The sequence below is a fragment of the Halichoerus grypus genome, chromosome 5 (assembly GCF_964656455.1).
Source record: "Halichoerus grypus chromosome 5, mHalGry1.hap1.1, whole genome shotgun sequence".
In the NCBI taxonomy this organism is placed as follows: Eukaryota; Metazoa; Chordata; class Mammalia; order Carnivora; family Phocidae; genus Halichoerus; species Halichoerus grypus.
Genome location: NC_135716.1, coordinates 92,810,779 through 92,826,272, shown reverse-complemented (window position 1 = coordinate 92,826,272; position 15,494 = coordinate 92,810,779). Strand labels below are relative to the sequence as shown.

General features: G+C 37.0%; 1 protein-coding gene across 4 annotated transcripts in view; it reads right to left on the bottom strand.

Annotated features, from left to right (window-relative positions):
* Window positions 1-15,494, bottom strand: part of CSDE1 (cold shock domain containing E1) — a 39,608-nt gene that overhangs the window by 16,409 nt on the left and 7,705 nt on the right. The window contains exons 2-7 of one of the 4 annotated variants that reach the window (XM_036088477.2): window positions 14,860-15,247; window positions 5,936-6,085; window positions 4,092-4,290; window positions 2,959-3,068; window positions 2,465-2,557; window positions 1,745-1,842 (exon numbers count right to left, since the gene is read on the bottom strand). In XM_036088477.2, coding sequence (XP_035944370.1) covers window positions 1,745-1,842; window positions 2,465-2,557; window positions 2,959-3,068; window positions 4,092-4,290; window positions 5,936-6,076 — 641 coding nt within the window. In that variant the 5' untranslated portion in view covers window positions 6,077-6,085; window positions 14,860-15,247. The remainder of the gene's footprint in view (window positions 1-1,744; window positions 1,843-2,464; window positions 2,558-2,958; window positions 3,069-4,091; window positions 4,291-5,935; window positions 6,086-14,859; window positions 15,248-15,494) is intronic. The other 3 variants (XM_036088478.2, XM_036088479.2, XM_036088481.2) reach the window with 3 other exon arrangements.

Sequence of the window (15,494 nt, the reverse complement as noted above, 5' to 3'; positions counted from 1 at the left end):
CAATTGTGCTTTTTATTTCAAAAATTAACAGGATAATGAAGGCACTGGAAAAATCCTACTTGCCTTTGCAACTTACTATAGTGAAAGGCTTTAGAGCCAGACTGGGGTTTAAATATCTGCTATTTCAAGGCTCTATGACTTCAGGCAAGTCACTTTAACTTTATGAGAACATACCTCAATTTTACAGATGACATCAGGTGAAGCTGTTCTCAGGATTAACAACTATACATAAAGTATTTAGTACAAGTGCTTGACACACACAGAAACTTAATAAAGGTTAAATAAAGCCCTTTCATTGGCTCCACCTTTAAACTCAAGCCCTATCCCTGCGCTTCCTGAGATCAGATTGAGGCCTTTAGACTGGAACTCTTAATATACCGACCAACTCAATCTGAGTCCTTTTATTTTTTAAAGACTGATTTATTTATTTTAAAGAGAGACCGTATGCACAAGAGAGCACGTGCGAGGTGGGGAGAGGCAGAGGGAGAGGGAGAGGAGCAGGCCCCCAGCTGGGCACGGTGCCTGACGTGGAGCCTGATGTGGGCCCAGACCCTCTGATCATGACCTGAGCTGAAATCAAAGAGTCCAACACTTAACCAACTGAGCCACCCAGGCGCCCCTCCATCTGATTCCTTAAAATGAAGACTAAAGTCTTAGAAGAGGTAAGGTTCAGGGCTAATAATTCTGTACATGCTCTTGGGACTTTGCTTTCTCTGTGCTGTTGCAAAGTGCATTCCTAGCATTTTTTCCAACTTCCTACTTTTAACTTCCTTCTGTACTCTTATAAAAATAATTATCCCTGGACTTTCTTAACTATACTTTCCTTAAACTGCTTATGCTGATGAATTTCACAGCTGTATATCCTGTCTATTACTAGCTTGTTTCAGACTTATACATACAACTACATGTTCAGTAGCTTCACCCAGATATACCCAGACACCTGAAATTCAAAATGCCAAAATAAGTAGAATTCTTCTCCCACACTTAATACTTTCTTCTGTATCTTCTTAGTCTGGTTAATAAGATCACCATCTGCCCAGTAGCCAGAGAAGTGGCATTTGGGACTCCACTCTCATTAATTCCAATATCCCCCTCTACCTAATCAATCACAAAACTTGATTCTATCTTCTCAGTGTGGCTTGACTTCCCCACCTGACCACCCCTGGCCTAACCATATTAGTATATTAGATCTTCATCTTGCATATTAACTCTCATGTCACTGCCTGGAGTACCCCTACTCTCCAAATGTCTACCATCTCCATGACTTTCAATGATCTAAACTGATCACACCTCCATCCCTGCTCCCACCCACTTAAAATCCTTCAGAGTCCTAGACTATGGGATAAAGCTCAAACTTCATCCTCCTAAGATCTAGTCAATTCAATCAACTCAAACTTTTGGCCATTTCCTCAAAATGATACTTCTACTCAGGATGCTTTTTCACCCCCTCTCATCTCCCTAGTGACTTTACACCCTTCCCTCAAAACTTCTGACTTCTGGAACAGCTCTTTGAAAGCTCTGACCATATTTTAATTATATTCCTATTTTTGACATCTGCACAGCACCCATCATAGAATAGACCCTCAAATGCTTAATGAAGTTTAAAATATCATGAAAATTATCATTAAAATTATCTACATTTACAAGTTAGGTTTTTAACTCATTTCAAATTTCTTCTTATTGGAGGGGGTGGACAAAAAAACAAAAACAAAAAACCCCAACTTAGGTAGAAAAAAGAACTTACTGTTTATTGTTATCAATTACAAAGTTTATTTTATCTCCAGTTTCCAGCTGAACATTCCCTTCGACATCTTCAGGGGTGTAAGTCAGATAAAACACTTCCTGTGAATTAATAAGTTATTATTACTATATTGGCAGGATGCACAAAGTTCTCTGTATACTGTGATTTACTTCATTAAATACCTCTTAAACTGGCATTTTAAGCCAAATTTCTTAAAAATGCTTTATAACAAGTACATCATTTTATTCATATAAACACACACTTCCCCTCCATGATGCTGATGACTTCTGCGAGTCCACAGCTGAGCAGCAATCCAACTTCAAAAAGCTTACACACGTGGAAGCATTTGCCCAGAGACTGTAGTTACATTTCAAAAAAACAATTTTTATGTAAGGCATTCCAAACAAAAAAGATGGAGTTAGTGCTTAAAAAGAACCAGAAAAAAAGATCCCCTCCCACAACCCCCAAAAAAGCGAGTAAAAGGAACATTTTACCTTAATGTTCTAACTAAGGTCACACTTGGGCAAGCTAAGACACTTGGAAGTCCTAAGGATTTTTTCTTTTTAAAGTTTTTGATTATGCTGCACTCGAAAGCCTCTTAGAAACCAAATTTAAAACTGAATTTATCAACTGCAGCTTACGTTTTCTATTTTGAATTTTAAAGTACGCTTATAGATCACATGGTGGATCAGGCAAAGGTTTAAGAAAAATACACAAGTTTACCCCATTACGTTCGTAGCATACACTCCCTGTTGGACTCTGACCCGGGGCAGCTGGAGATTTACTCTCTAAGTTGTGAGGAACAGCGCACACAACCTACCAGTCAAAAAAAAAAAAATTTCCATTGCTAATCATTTCAGGAGCAGCACTGTGCAATATTAACTGAATTTTAATATCCTCTATACTATACATAGGGATGCATTTTAATATGATCCACAAGAGGATGTCATGCTGCCAAGTTTCAAACTTACAGTACGTAAACTGACTGTAAGTACAGACTTAGGGTTATATATAAAAACCCAAATTCAGTCTTGACCATATTTTCTATTCAGGTCAAGAAATGCCAGTGCTTCTGATAGAATTTTAAAATAATAATCTTTATATACTATAGCTCTCTTGCGTGCAAACTGAGGAGATGGGGAGAATCTTCCTTTTCTAATGTGAAAGATATGCAAATGCAGGGCCCTAAGAAAACACAAAGCATCAAAGCCACTAACTTGTCCATTCATTCGTTCTTCAGGGAGGATTTCTGGTTTTATCTTCACCAGTTTAACAGCAATGGGTTTCCCAGTCCGCCGGTCAGATGATACTTCAAATTCAACATCGTCTAAAATAAAGTAAGTATTGTATTTGTTGGACTAATTTTGACAAAACGGTACCTCACTTTCAAGCCAAACTTAACGTAGTATTTGAGTTGCTGTAGACCGGTGGTTTCTCAAAGTGTGGGTCCTGGACCAGCATCAGCAGCATCACCTGAGAGCTTAGAAGAAATGCAAATTCCTGGGCCCCACTCCAGACCCATTGAAAGACAAACTCTAGGCACCAGGTACAGCAATTTGTGTTTAAACAAGCCTTCCAGGTTATTCTGATACATACTAATGCTTCAGAACCACTGCTTTAGACTAAGATAGCAATACCTTAGTCTTCATTTTCACAGCATTTACATACACTGCAAATGAGGCAATATAAAGATCATGACTTTTGGCAAGTTTTCTTTTTTCTTAAGCTTTTCTATACCTCAGGTTTCCTCATCCACAAAACAAGGATTAACCAAAATAATGCTCTTGTAGGGTTTAGAGTATTAAGTATGCAAATACTCATGTTAACTATTGTTCTGACTTTCTCCCCAAAGATATTTTAAAAAACACACACTGAGACCTTATAATTTCAGTCTTCTACTAACCCATACATTTTCTATGTGAAAGAGATTTCTATGGTGTAAGCCAAGATGAATAGTCCAAGTGGTGACATTTTTTTTTTTCAGGTACTACCAAAAATATTACCTGGTAAAACAGTCAAAACTAGTATTATAGAAGTTTAATATTTTCATTGGCTTAAAATCTAATATATAACTAAAGTCATGAATATAGAGAAAAATAATTAGATCTTCCAAGTATCTATTTAAAAAAATTTTTTTTAAAAATTCAATCTATCTTTAAGTCAATGAGTCTTTCATCCCCCAAAAGACACCACACCACAATAGAAACCAGGATTCTGCTGGTTTATGGAGACACAAGTCTGTAACTCGGCCAATTAAAAGGCCAAAAATATAACACTGTCTTGAGCAAGTTGACATGCAAGAGAGATGTGTGATGAATTATTTTAAAAAGGATAATCAATGACAGATTACCTCCTACTTTTAAGTCCTGCAGGTTGCCATTATACTGTGAACAGTGGAAGAAAAGTCTAGCTTGACGTTCTGAACACTGAATAAATCCGTAAGAGGTTAGCAGTTTTTCAATAACCCCAGTTTCACGCAGTGCTGCTGAAGTACCATTAGGGTACCCATTGTGTCCATTGTTATGGAGAAGGTTTGGATCAAAGCTCATCTGTTTTAAAAAGAAAAAGAACTTAATATATTCAGATCTGGACATTATCTTCATAGCATCCTAAGTCTGATTAACAAATCACTAAATTTTTAATGTAAAAAAGCAAAGAAAATTAAGTAAAGGGAAGTTTTTGGGATTTTATTACTGAAATATTAATTTAGCTAATAAAACATTTCAGAAGACATAATTTCATTTATTTTAGGGAACTGCCCCAATTTATGGTAGAATTTTCACTTATCAGCAAAAAGCAACTACGTAAGTAAAAGCTGCTTTTATGTTAACTTTAAATTACTAAAACAATAATTTCAGAGAAAGGTAAGGGATATCCAAGGGATGGCAACCCAAACTACCAGAACACTTCCTTAAGAAGTTAAAATCGACTTTGAAACTTAGAAACCTTAATACTATTTGGTAAGCCATGCATCCGAAAGCAATTATTTAAATTAGTAGAGATGAAAACAAAGGAAACTTTGTATGCAATACTTATTTCAAACTAGAAAATATCAGAGTAATGCATACTTAGATTTTTCAATGGAAAACAAGCCAAAACAGTGAGTTGGAAAACAGGATTTTTCTAAGACAAAACTCCAAGACAACAAAAGCTCTTCAAATCTAAAAATTTTTAATCATTTCACAGGTATATTTAAAGAATCTTTTCATCCATTTCAGACACTGATGAAATCTCTAAATACTGCCATTTGCTTCTATCACATAAAGCAAAATAAAAGTCTTTACTGAAAACTGCTATTTAAATACAATGCAGTGGAACCTGTTTACATCATCAAATACTGTATCACATTCGATATTTCATTCTGCATTGAGTAAAATTATAAAAACAAATTATTTCATTAATGTAAGTGATGAATTAAAGAGGACAAAATCCCTAGCAAAGGTCAGGTCTGTAACTAATTCACTATGACAGCAACATATCCACATCGTTACTAGTTTTAGACCCTTTCATTGAAAATTTGACTTATTAATAAGCATTTTAAGTGTGAATTTGGCATTATTAATAAAAATATTTGTCACTAGAAAAAAAAAATGACAAATTCTAAAATAATAAACCCAAGTATGAGTGTTAAACAGTGTATAAGATGGCCAAATCAAAGCCATCCAATCTGTAGGTGGTTAAGTTCTAGTTCTTTCATGCTAGACATTGCTCTGTTTACCATGTATTAACTCATTTAATTTTTACAAAGCCCGAGAAAGTAATATTATCACCATTTTATACCAATAGGTAACAGACACAGAAAGGTTAAATGACCTGCCGAAGTCAAATGGTAGAGGATTCAAACTAAGAAGGCCTACCTCTACAATCTGACTCTAAACTAGGGCTTCCCAAACTTCAACTACCTGGCAATCTGGTTAAAATACAAAATACTGATATTAGCGGGGGCAGGAGTTTTGAGATTCTCTACTTCTCACAAGCTTCCAAGGTAATACCAATGCTTTAGATTTTTGGACTCATTTTGAGTAGCAAGACCCTAAACTACTAAATTTATCTTTTCTGATTCAAGATGAAGGAAATGCCTAGGGAAGTTAGAATGTGAGTTTGCAGGTTATTTCAACCGAAGTGAGTGGCCCTCTTAAGTCATGCTCTTAACACAAAGCAAAATAAGCTGGGACGACTGTTTTCCTGACTTACAGATCTTTGATACGTGGGGGTCCTCTTTTGTTTTTTAGTCCCAGATGAGGTAGAAGATGAAGATAAAGGTAAAGAATGTGAAGGAGGGGCTGCAGGAGGGGGATGAGGATCTGATGATGATACAGTAAAAGTGTTCTCCATCTCAAACAGCTGTGATAACATAGCACAATGTTTTAACTACGATCAAGAACAATTTAACACACACTTCAACTTCTTTATCTTTTCAGATTTACAAATAGGTTACTTCAGCAAAATATAATTCATTCAATTTCTATTGACGAAAGAAATTATGGCGTTAACATTAAACGGTCAAGCTGAAATGTATTTTTAAAAATCCTTTTACAATCCCAAATCCACAACATTTACAATTTTTTAAATGCCATCAGGATTCTCTGGTGGTTGCTACAGTGATACAATTCAGCCCAATTTCTTCTCAATGTCTCACAACTTTACAAATAATCCAAAATTCTCTATCAACTTGTCTCCCCAGAGTACACACAAGATAATCCAATGGGGTATGGGAAGAAAATATTACAACTATGTATTTTGTCCAGAGATAAAACAGCTTTTATAAATATCATGTACTTTCAGAGAGGACTCACTGAGTTGGTACGTTAGATCACATCACATTTCACACACATTACTTAGGCGTTCTGAGGGAAGGGTGAGGAAGAAGTTGAGAAGTGAAGCGCTCACTAATTAATTTACTTTCAGCATATTACAGTTCATATTTGCCCAATTAAGTGGACAAATTTAGCTATCTAGTTTAAACTGCCCTCAAAAACAGACAAATGGTTGAAAAAGACTGCTGCAGAAGAATCTTAGATAGAAGATAATGCTAAATAAGGCAAACACATGCAAAGAAAAGGGGACCTGACACTTCTCATCCTAGTTCTAGTTCTTTGACCTCCAAATCCTAACATAAAATGACCATTTAATAAGATTTGACAAGTCTGCCAAAACGCTAATATCAAGACTATGTACAGACTTATACTAGAAGCAGTAAAACATACTACACGTATACTGTTCCTCCCATAATAATTCATGATGGCATAAAGTTTTTAAACACTTAAAAACTAAGCATTTAGACAATATTTTTAGTGAGAGTGGAAAGCTTCTGCACTGTTAACAGGTAAACTATTTTTATAATATTGCTTATTTCACCTTCATCTTATTTTTAACACCAGATTTTACAACACAAACATAGCATAATCACATGATTTGAGTATATACGCATGTGCACATTGACTGTACACGCTATTACATTTACTAACACTTTGATGAAATTAACTTGAAGAAGACTATTCTAGGTCCAAGGTATGTCATGACTTTCAAGCTGAGCTTCTCTCATATTTGGACCATAGTTCCTATTACCATAGAGGTAAGAACGTAATACTGTGCTTTGTAACACATAGACCATGAAGTCACAAAAACCTCAAGTCTCCAGTCCTACCACATATTCCTGCAGACATGAGGTAAGACTCTTGTTTTTCTAAGGGAAAATGAAACAGAATTACAAGGAATTAAAGTTATGCTTTCCTTCTAAGATTAAATTGTTTCCCAACAAAGGTTCTGGAATTTAGGCTGTATTGGTCTAAGTCTCACCTCACCTCTAAATGAACATCAAAACACAACTGAAAAAGGGCCTTTCCTTTCTCCTAGCATCTTTCCTGACTAAAGTTTCTTTCTCTAGCCTTTATTCACTTTGGGGGGGGGAGGGTCATCTTTTTTTTAAGGAAAAACATATTACTCAAGCAAATTTAGATAAAACAATAGGTTAACACCCTTCCCTTCAAAGAGTTCCTTACAATTCAGGCTAAACTACATTTTTATGGCACTGTAAAATTTTCTTAACCAGCACCACTAAAACTTTAAGTACCATTAAACAAAACAGAAGTTCACTAAAAAAAAACACCACTAATTACATAAAAGTATAAGTCCAATGGAAAAAGTAGATGGCTCAGGAACAGATGCTAAATAAAAAATTAAGATAAAGACACACCAAAAAAAAAGGGGAGGGGAGGAAAAGACCAATGTATAAATGTAATTTGGCTTTTTTTAAATAGGGGGAAAAACCAACTTATGTGCCCACCTTACAGCATACAAAAATATACTCAAGATAGACTGAGTTAAATACTCTAACATCAAATAAAAACATACTATTAATCAAATTTTTGGAAGGAAGACTTTCTAGATTTGAAATAGAAAAAAACCGCAAAGGATCAATATTTGATTATATGAAAGGGACAAGCTTTTATACTCAAACTTAAGGAAAACAAATGCAAATATCTCAGTGTACTATTAAGGAAATTTAGTCAATAAGAACTGTAATAGTCACCTCTTTTCCACATTTTGCTTTCTGCAATTTGTTACCCCCCTCCCCCCAACAGCAGTCTGGAAGCCGGTGATTCCTCCTGACATATCCTCAGAAGGTCAGTAGCAGCCTCACACTGCATCATTATACGTACATCATTCATCACTTCATCCCATCATGTAGGCATTTTATCACCTCACATCATTACAACAAGGGCAAGTACAGTACAATAAGATATTCCCAGAAACACATTCACGTAACTTTTATTATACTGTTATAATTGCGCTACATTAATATCTTACTGCACCTAATTTATAAGTTAAACTTAATCACAGGTATGTAAGGTTCGGAAAAAACATAGTCCATATAGGGTTCCCTACTATTCGCAGTTTCAGGCATCCACTGGGGTCTTGGAACATATCCCCTGTGGATTGGGGGAGGGGGGCCTACTGTACTAGAATATAAACTCCATGAAGGCAAGGCCTTTTTTTTTTTTTTTTTTTAAGATTTATTTATTTGACAGAGAGAGACACAGAGAGAGGGGGAACACAAGCAGGGGGAGTGGGAGAGGGAGAAGCAGGCTTCCCGCGGAGTGGAGAGCCCGATGCGGGGCTCGATCCCAGGACCCTGGGATCATGACCTGAGCCGAAGGCAGACGCTTAACCGCTTAACCGACTGAGCCACCCAGGCGCCCCAAGGCAAGGACTTTTTGTTCAAAGCTAAATCCCTAGAGTTTAGACAAAACAGTTGTTGGCACGTATTAGGCACTCATTTGTCAAATACTAAAAGTATTAAGACAAATTAGTCTTAAAGACCATTCATTAAACATAAACACAAGAAAAACTTCACTTTTGGCAATAAAAAATTTCGATAAAGCAAATGAGTCATTTATCAAACTACCAAAGATAAAAGATTTAAAAACAGTGAGAAAGTAGGTTAAAAACAATATGCTCAAATATTTTTATGATGGTAAACTGGTGCAACCTTTCTGAAATGCAGTTTAGCAACATGTATCAAAATGTGGAGTTGTTTTCCTTAATAATTCCAATGCAGGAAACCTATCCTGGAGCAATCTGAAATGTGAACACTTTATGCATAAATGTATTCTCAGAAATGTTTTAACAAATGCCTGGAAACAATCTAGTCTAAAGCTGGTTCAAGAAGTCACAGTAATTTATATAAATGCTATGCAGTCATTGGAAAGGATGGTATGAATATGCTTATACTATAATATGAAATGACAAGAGAGAAACACCTATACAGTATGATTTCAAATGTATTTAAAAAAAGATCTGTTTCAGATAAATAAAATAAAATCTTTTAAAAAAAAAAAAAAGGGCGCCTAGGTGGCTCAGTTGGTTAAGCGACTGCCTTCAGCTCAGGTCATGATCCCGGAGTCCTGGGATCCAGTCCCGCATCGGGCTCCCTGCTCAGCAGGGAGTCTCCTTCTCCCTCTCACCCTACCCCCTGTTGTGCTCTCTCTCTCTTTGCTTCAAATAAATAAAATAAAATCTTTAAAAAATAAAAAAAAAAGAAAGACCAGAGGGGTGCCTGAAGGCCCAGTCGTTAAGTGTCTGCCTTCAGCTCAGGTCATGATCCCAGGGTCCTGGGATCGAGCCCCACATCTGGCTCCCTGCTCCACGGAAGCCTGCTTCTCCCTCTCTCACTCCCCCTGCTTGTGTTCCCTCTCTCGCTGTCTCTGTGTGTCAAATAAATAAAATCTTAAAAAAAACCCAGAAAAATCTAATTTAATGCTCACAGATTTCTCAAGAAAACACTTAGAAAGTATCTTAAAATGGTAAATGGGGATAGAATCCAGTACTCACTCCATGGCTCACATTGTTTTTAAGACTTACTTGAGACAGTGAGAGCAAGCACAAGAGTGGGGGCGGGGGGGGAGGTAAGGACAAGCAGACTCCACGCACAGCGCAAAGCCCGATGCAGGGATGGATCCCAGGACCCTGAGATCATGACCTGAGTCGAAATCAAGAGTTGGGCCCTTAACTGACTGAGCCTCCCAGCCACCCCTCCATGGTTCACATTCGTAACCACTGCCTTATACATTAAAGAACTTTAATACCTATAACACATCAACACTTTTCTAGGCTTTGCTCACATAGAGAACAGACAAAAATCCCCAACCTCACAAAGTTTAAACTTTCTACTCTTTTCTACATGTTTATTTTTAAAATTGGAAAGTCAAGTCATTAACAATGTTAACTCACCCCTTTAAAAAAAGAGTTAGAATCAGAGGTCAAATTTAAACTTAATTCCTAATCCAAGAAATCAACTAAAGTTCCCTGAAGAACACAGAACTAGGATCCAAAGACCGGCTTTTAGTCCTGCTTCCCATACATGAACTTCTCTAGGATTGTTTCCTCAAATGTAAAGTGGGGGCCTAAGGGGTTTCCAAGTTCCCCTGCAGGGAGGAATCAAAATTCTGTGCTTTGTAATTTCTTTTTGCAACATCTGAGTTGCTTCTTCCACCTTTTTCCTAACCTAGTCTGCTTGGCTACTACTGACAAAGAATTAGTCTAGAGAAGGTAGCCTATTTCATTTGAAGGCAGTTTTAGAAAGTGACTTTGTATTATCTAAACATACCTTCCCTTAACTCCCATTGATCCTTTCAGTTTTCTGAATGCAACGGTTTTTCTCAATAACTGCAGTTCTGGAGATGTTCCAAATAATTACTCATTAAAGTGCAACTTACTACTACTCTTACTGTATCCTGACAAACATTTAGAAAGCACGGAGTGATTGTTTGATTTTACAGACCTAAGTTTCAGTAACTTTGTATAGTAAAACATCTCCACATCATTTTTTTTTTTTTAAGATTTTATTTATTTATTTGACAGAGAGAGACACAGTGAGAGAGGGAACACAAGCAAGGGGAGTGGGAGAGAGAGAAGCAGGCCTCCCGTAGAGCAGGGAGCCCGATGCGGGGCTCGATCCCAGGACCCTGGGATCATGACCTGAGTCGAAGGCAGACGCTTAATGACTGAGCCACTCAGGCGCCCCTCCACATCATTTCTTAACAAATTAATTAGTAAAATCAGGTTTTCTCCTTTTAGTGCTTCTGTAACTCATCTTGTTCCTGAAGAAAAAGCTAATCGAATGCTACATTTCCTTTGTTGGCTAACCTGGAGTTCCAATTCCAACTTAGAGATAATTTTAAATTAGGCTTTGTAATCGATTTTTTTAAGCATTCTTCTATGCCCTTCCTTAATGCCTACCTCACAGGGTTTTGGGGATGGTTAGATGAGCTTTCCACTAAAAAGCCTATAGTAGTGCTTAGCACGTAAGTGCTCACATAACTATTTATTATCAGGTCCTTTTCAAAAGCAGGGCAAGGAGAGAAATCTGGCAACACACACTTAGAAACCTCTCTGAAAATCAGTCCATTAGTTAATACCTTTTAATGTATTATACTCCAACCTACATTTCTCCAGAGTGACCATATCAGAGTATCATGAGATACTCTGTCAAATGTCCTTATTGAAAAGTCTTTTTTTTTCAAATTCATTTGCTCTTGGATTTTGCTAGGGATAGAGAGCAAGCTCCGAAGTTCCCACACCTGACTGAAAATCAGTCAAGACCTGTATAGTTCCTGGTCATAGGTCTCCACTAACTACTACCACATTCCTAGAAAGTTAACAGAGTTATATTCTCATTCAATCTGGGGCTTTAGTTTTCTTTTAATGTTCCCACCTTTTCTTTCCTTTTGTCACCTTTAGACTGCCTTGAGCAAACAAATCCATTTCACATGCCAAACAAACTTCTTAGAAGCTTTATTCTTCCTTGATATTTTTTCAGACCAATGTCTCCCATATTTATTCCTTCCTCTTTTTTTTTGAAAGATTTTATTTATTTGGCAGAAAAACACAGCCATAGAGGGAACACAAGCAGGGGGAGTGGGAGAGGGAGAAGCAGGCTTCCCGCTGAGCAGGGAGCCCGATGCCGGGCTCAATCCCAGGACCCCGGGATCACGGCCCGAGCCAAAGGCAGATGCTTAACGACTCAGCCACCCAGGGGCCCCATATTTATTCCTTCTTAATTATGTAATACCTTTACCACTGTTACAAAAGTCCCTTTTAAAATCTGGGGTTCTATTGTATTATCAGATGTATTTCCTTTGCTGTACCCCTTTTAAGTGGAATACTTTACAACTACATAATCAGAACATGTTTTACTGTATCTCCTACCCCAACTGTTATTTATCTTTTGTAAATTTTGAGCTATGAGTGCATATATTTATATATTAAAAATGGTCACGCTGGGGTGCCTGGCTGGCTCAGCGGATGGAGCATGCAACTCTTGATCTCCGGGTCGTGAGTCTGAGCCCCACGTTGCGGGTAGAGTTTACTTAAAAAAAAAAAAAAAATTAGGGGTGCCTGGGTGGCTCAGTCTGGTTAAGCGTTTGTCTTTGGCTCAGGTCATGATCCCAGAGTCCTCGGATCCAGCCCCACGTCAGGCTCCCTGCTCAGCTGGGAGTCCAGCTTCTCCCTCTCCCCCTCAGCTCGTGCTCTCTTTCGCTCTCAAATAAAATCTTTAAAAAATAAAATAAAATTTAGGGCGCCTGGGTGGCTCAGTCGGTTAAGCGACTGCCTTCGGCTCAGGTCATTATCCTGGAGTCCTGCGTCAGGCTCCCTGCTCAGCAGGGAGTCTGCTTCTCCCTCTGACCCTCCCCCATCTCATGCTCTCTCAAATAAATAAAATCTTTAAAAAAATAAATAAAAATAAAATTTATAAAAATGTTCATGTAGTAAACTAATATTCAGAATACAAAGAATTAGGCTAAAAAAAGCACTTCTACTTTAAATCCATTTCTACAATTCAGTAAAATGAAATTGAAGTTTTAGTTCTAGTCTTTTACCCGTTTCAACAGTCAAGATAAAACTGTACAGTTTCAATCTGCATTATCTTATCTAACCCAGCACAATTTATAACAGCCTAAAATTATTTTTTAAAATCAGATGAGGAGGTATGAAGAAACAAACAGAAAAAGCAAATAGTACAACAGCATTAAGATTAACTGTTTATGGAACAGAGATAAATAAATTGGTTATTATTGGTAGTTTTCAGTTAAGGAGTAATTTTGGTCCACAGTAAGGTCATTACCATAGTAGGCTCATCAACCTTTAAATAAATTGCAAATTAAAGGCCCAAGTGCTTCTTGAAATGGTGATGAAGCTTTTATAAGACAACAACCTAGGAATGACCTAGTATTTTCATTCCTCATTCTATTTGATTGCTGCAGCATTTTTAAAAAGGTTTACCACCAAATCCTCCTTGAAATTATCTTCCTTGGTATTCCTTCCTAGCTACCCATTTCTCTGAACATTCTCTTCTTTGGCACTTCTTCATTTATTACCTATAAAGTGAGGACTCCTTTCTGAATACCAAGCTTTTATTTTTCTTTTTTTTTAGAAAACCTAAAGATTAAAAAGGAAAATTGACTTTCCTAATCCTCCCTCCCCAAAAAACCACTGTTCAACATTCCATGCTAGCATATTTCCTCAATTTTCAAATTACTATCTAATGAATGCCATAGATTTCCACAATATATTTTGCTTTCAGCAAGTCCCCACATAAGCTTCCCTATTCCTATGAACAACAAAGGTTTTGAACTTCTACAACTGGATAGACTAGGTCAACTCCCTCCAGGCTCATCTTCATATTCAATTAATTGGTTATCAAGTCCTATTACTTCTACCACTGAAACACCTACTGCCTCTTTCTCTGTCTATTCTGTGGCTTTTATCTTCCTTATATTCTATCCATTGCTCTTAACAGGTCTTCCCATCTTTAGCCTATCCCTTAAAAGTTGCACCATTTGTTTTAAAAGATACACTTCTGAATATGTAACTTTAAGTGTATCTTTAAAATCTGAAGCAATAAAACTATCTGTTTTGAAATAAAAAACCCATTAAGCCCTTGCTTATAAATATAAACACCTGATGACTTCTCCACAGAACAAAGTCAAATACCATGGGCCTTCAGAACCTGCCTTCAGCAAACTTCCCTTTCTAATTACTCCCTTTACCCACAAAACTGTATTTCCTACTCTAATTACTCTCTCTACCCACAAAACTGTATTTCCCACTCTGTTCATAATGGACTCATTCACCTTATACCATGTGCTTTCAAATTTCCCTGAATCTGCTTATTCTGTTGGTGCTACTAGAAGCCTCTTCTCTCTCAAAGCACTACTCACCTAAAATGTCCCTTCTCTCTAAGCTTTCTTTACCCGTTTAGAGAGACCTCTGAACATAGCCTCCAAAGGGCATCCATAACTGAAACCCTAACTTTTAAACAGTACAGATGAGAGTTTTTCTTTCTAAGAGACCAATAAATTAAGAGAGATCCACATGTATTAGCAAATGTAATCCTGTGTGAAAAATCCCATAGTTTGGCCATAAATATTGTCCTTGTTTACTAAGAGACAATAAATTAATCTAGTTTTGATATTTTCAGACTAGTTGAGAATGTAAATTGTTTTCAGAATTATCTTTAGAAGAGAACAGATTAAGAACATTTGATATTTGACCAAAATAATTAGGAAATCCAAAATTATAAACTGATTCTTGCAGACAGAAAACTATAAACCTACCTCGCAGTGATAATCAAATATTGCACTTTCAGTAGTATTTGCTGATTCTTCTTTTTCAGCACACGTTTCAAAGGATGAAAGTTGCTAGTATTAAAAAAAAAGAGCGAGAGAAAATGATCTATCAAGCTAATAAAGAATACAACTGCTGCTGCACCGGGCAATCTCACAGTACAGCACTGAAGAAAACAAAGACTACTAGCAGCGTTGGGAAGTGCTCTTTCAAAGCTGTTGAGTAGGCACAAACTTCTTGTTTCAGATCAAGTGTTGTGTCTTCAACTTAAGTGTACTCTTCTTTGGTCTTGTTGGTTGTTTCGAGGTTTGTTCCTTGCCTGATCTGAACTTGAAGCAGCAGTTTCAGGTGGTAAAGTCTGTTCTGTTACACTTCATACTAGAGATAAAAAATGAAGACATTAAGTATAATTTACATAAAAGAACCAGGACAGAGAGTGGGTAGAGGGACAGGCTCATTTCATAAACTTAGAATCACTGGTTAAACAATGCAGGAAACTTGGAAGCACACTCATTTGATGTTATTTGAGCAATCTCTCAAGTGCTAATGGATACCACCTCCTTTGATGTCACACTCAAAATGGGAATTTCACATTCCTTGGTGACACCCCCACACCATAAGTTCT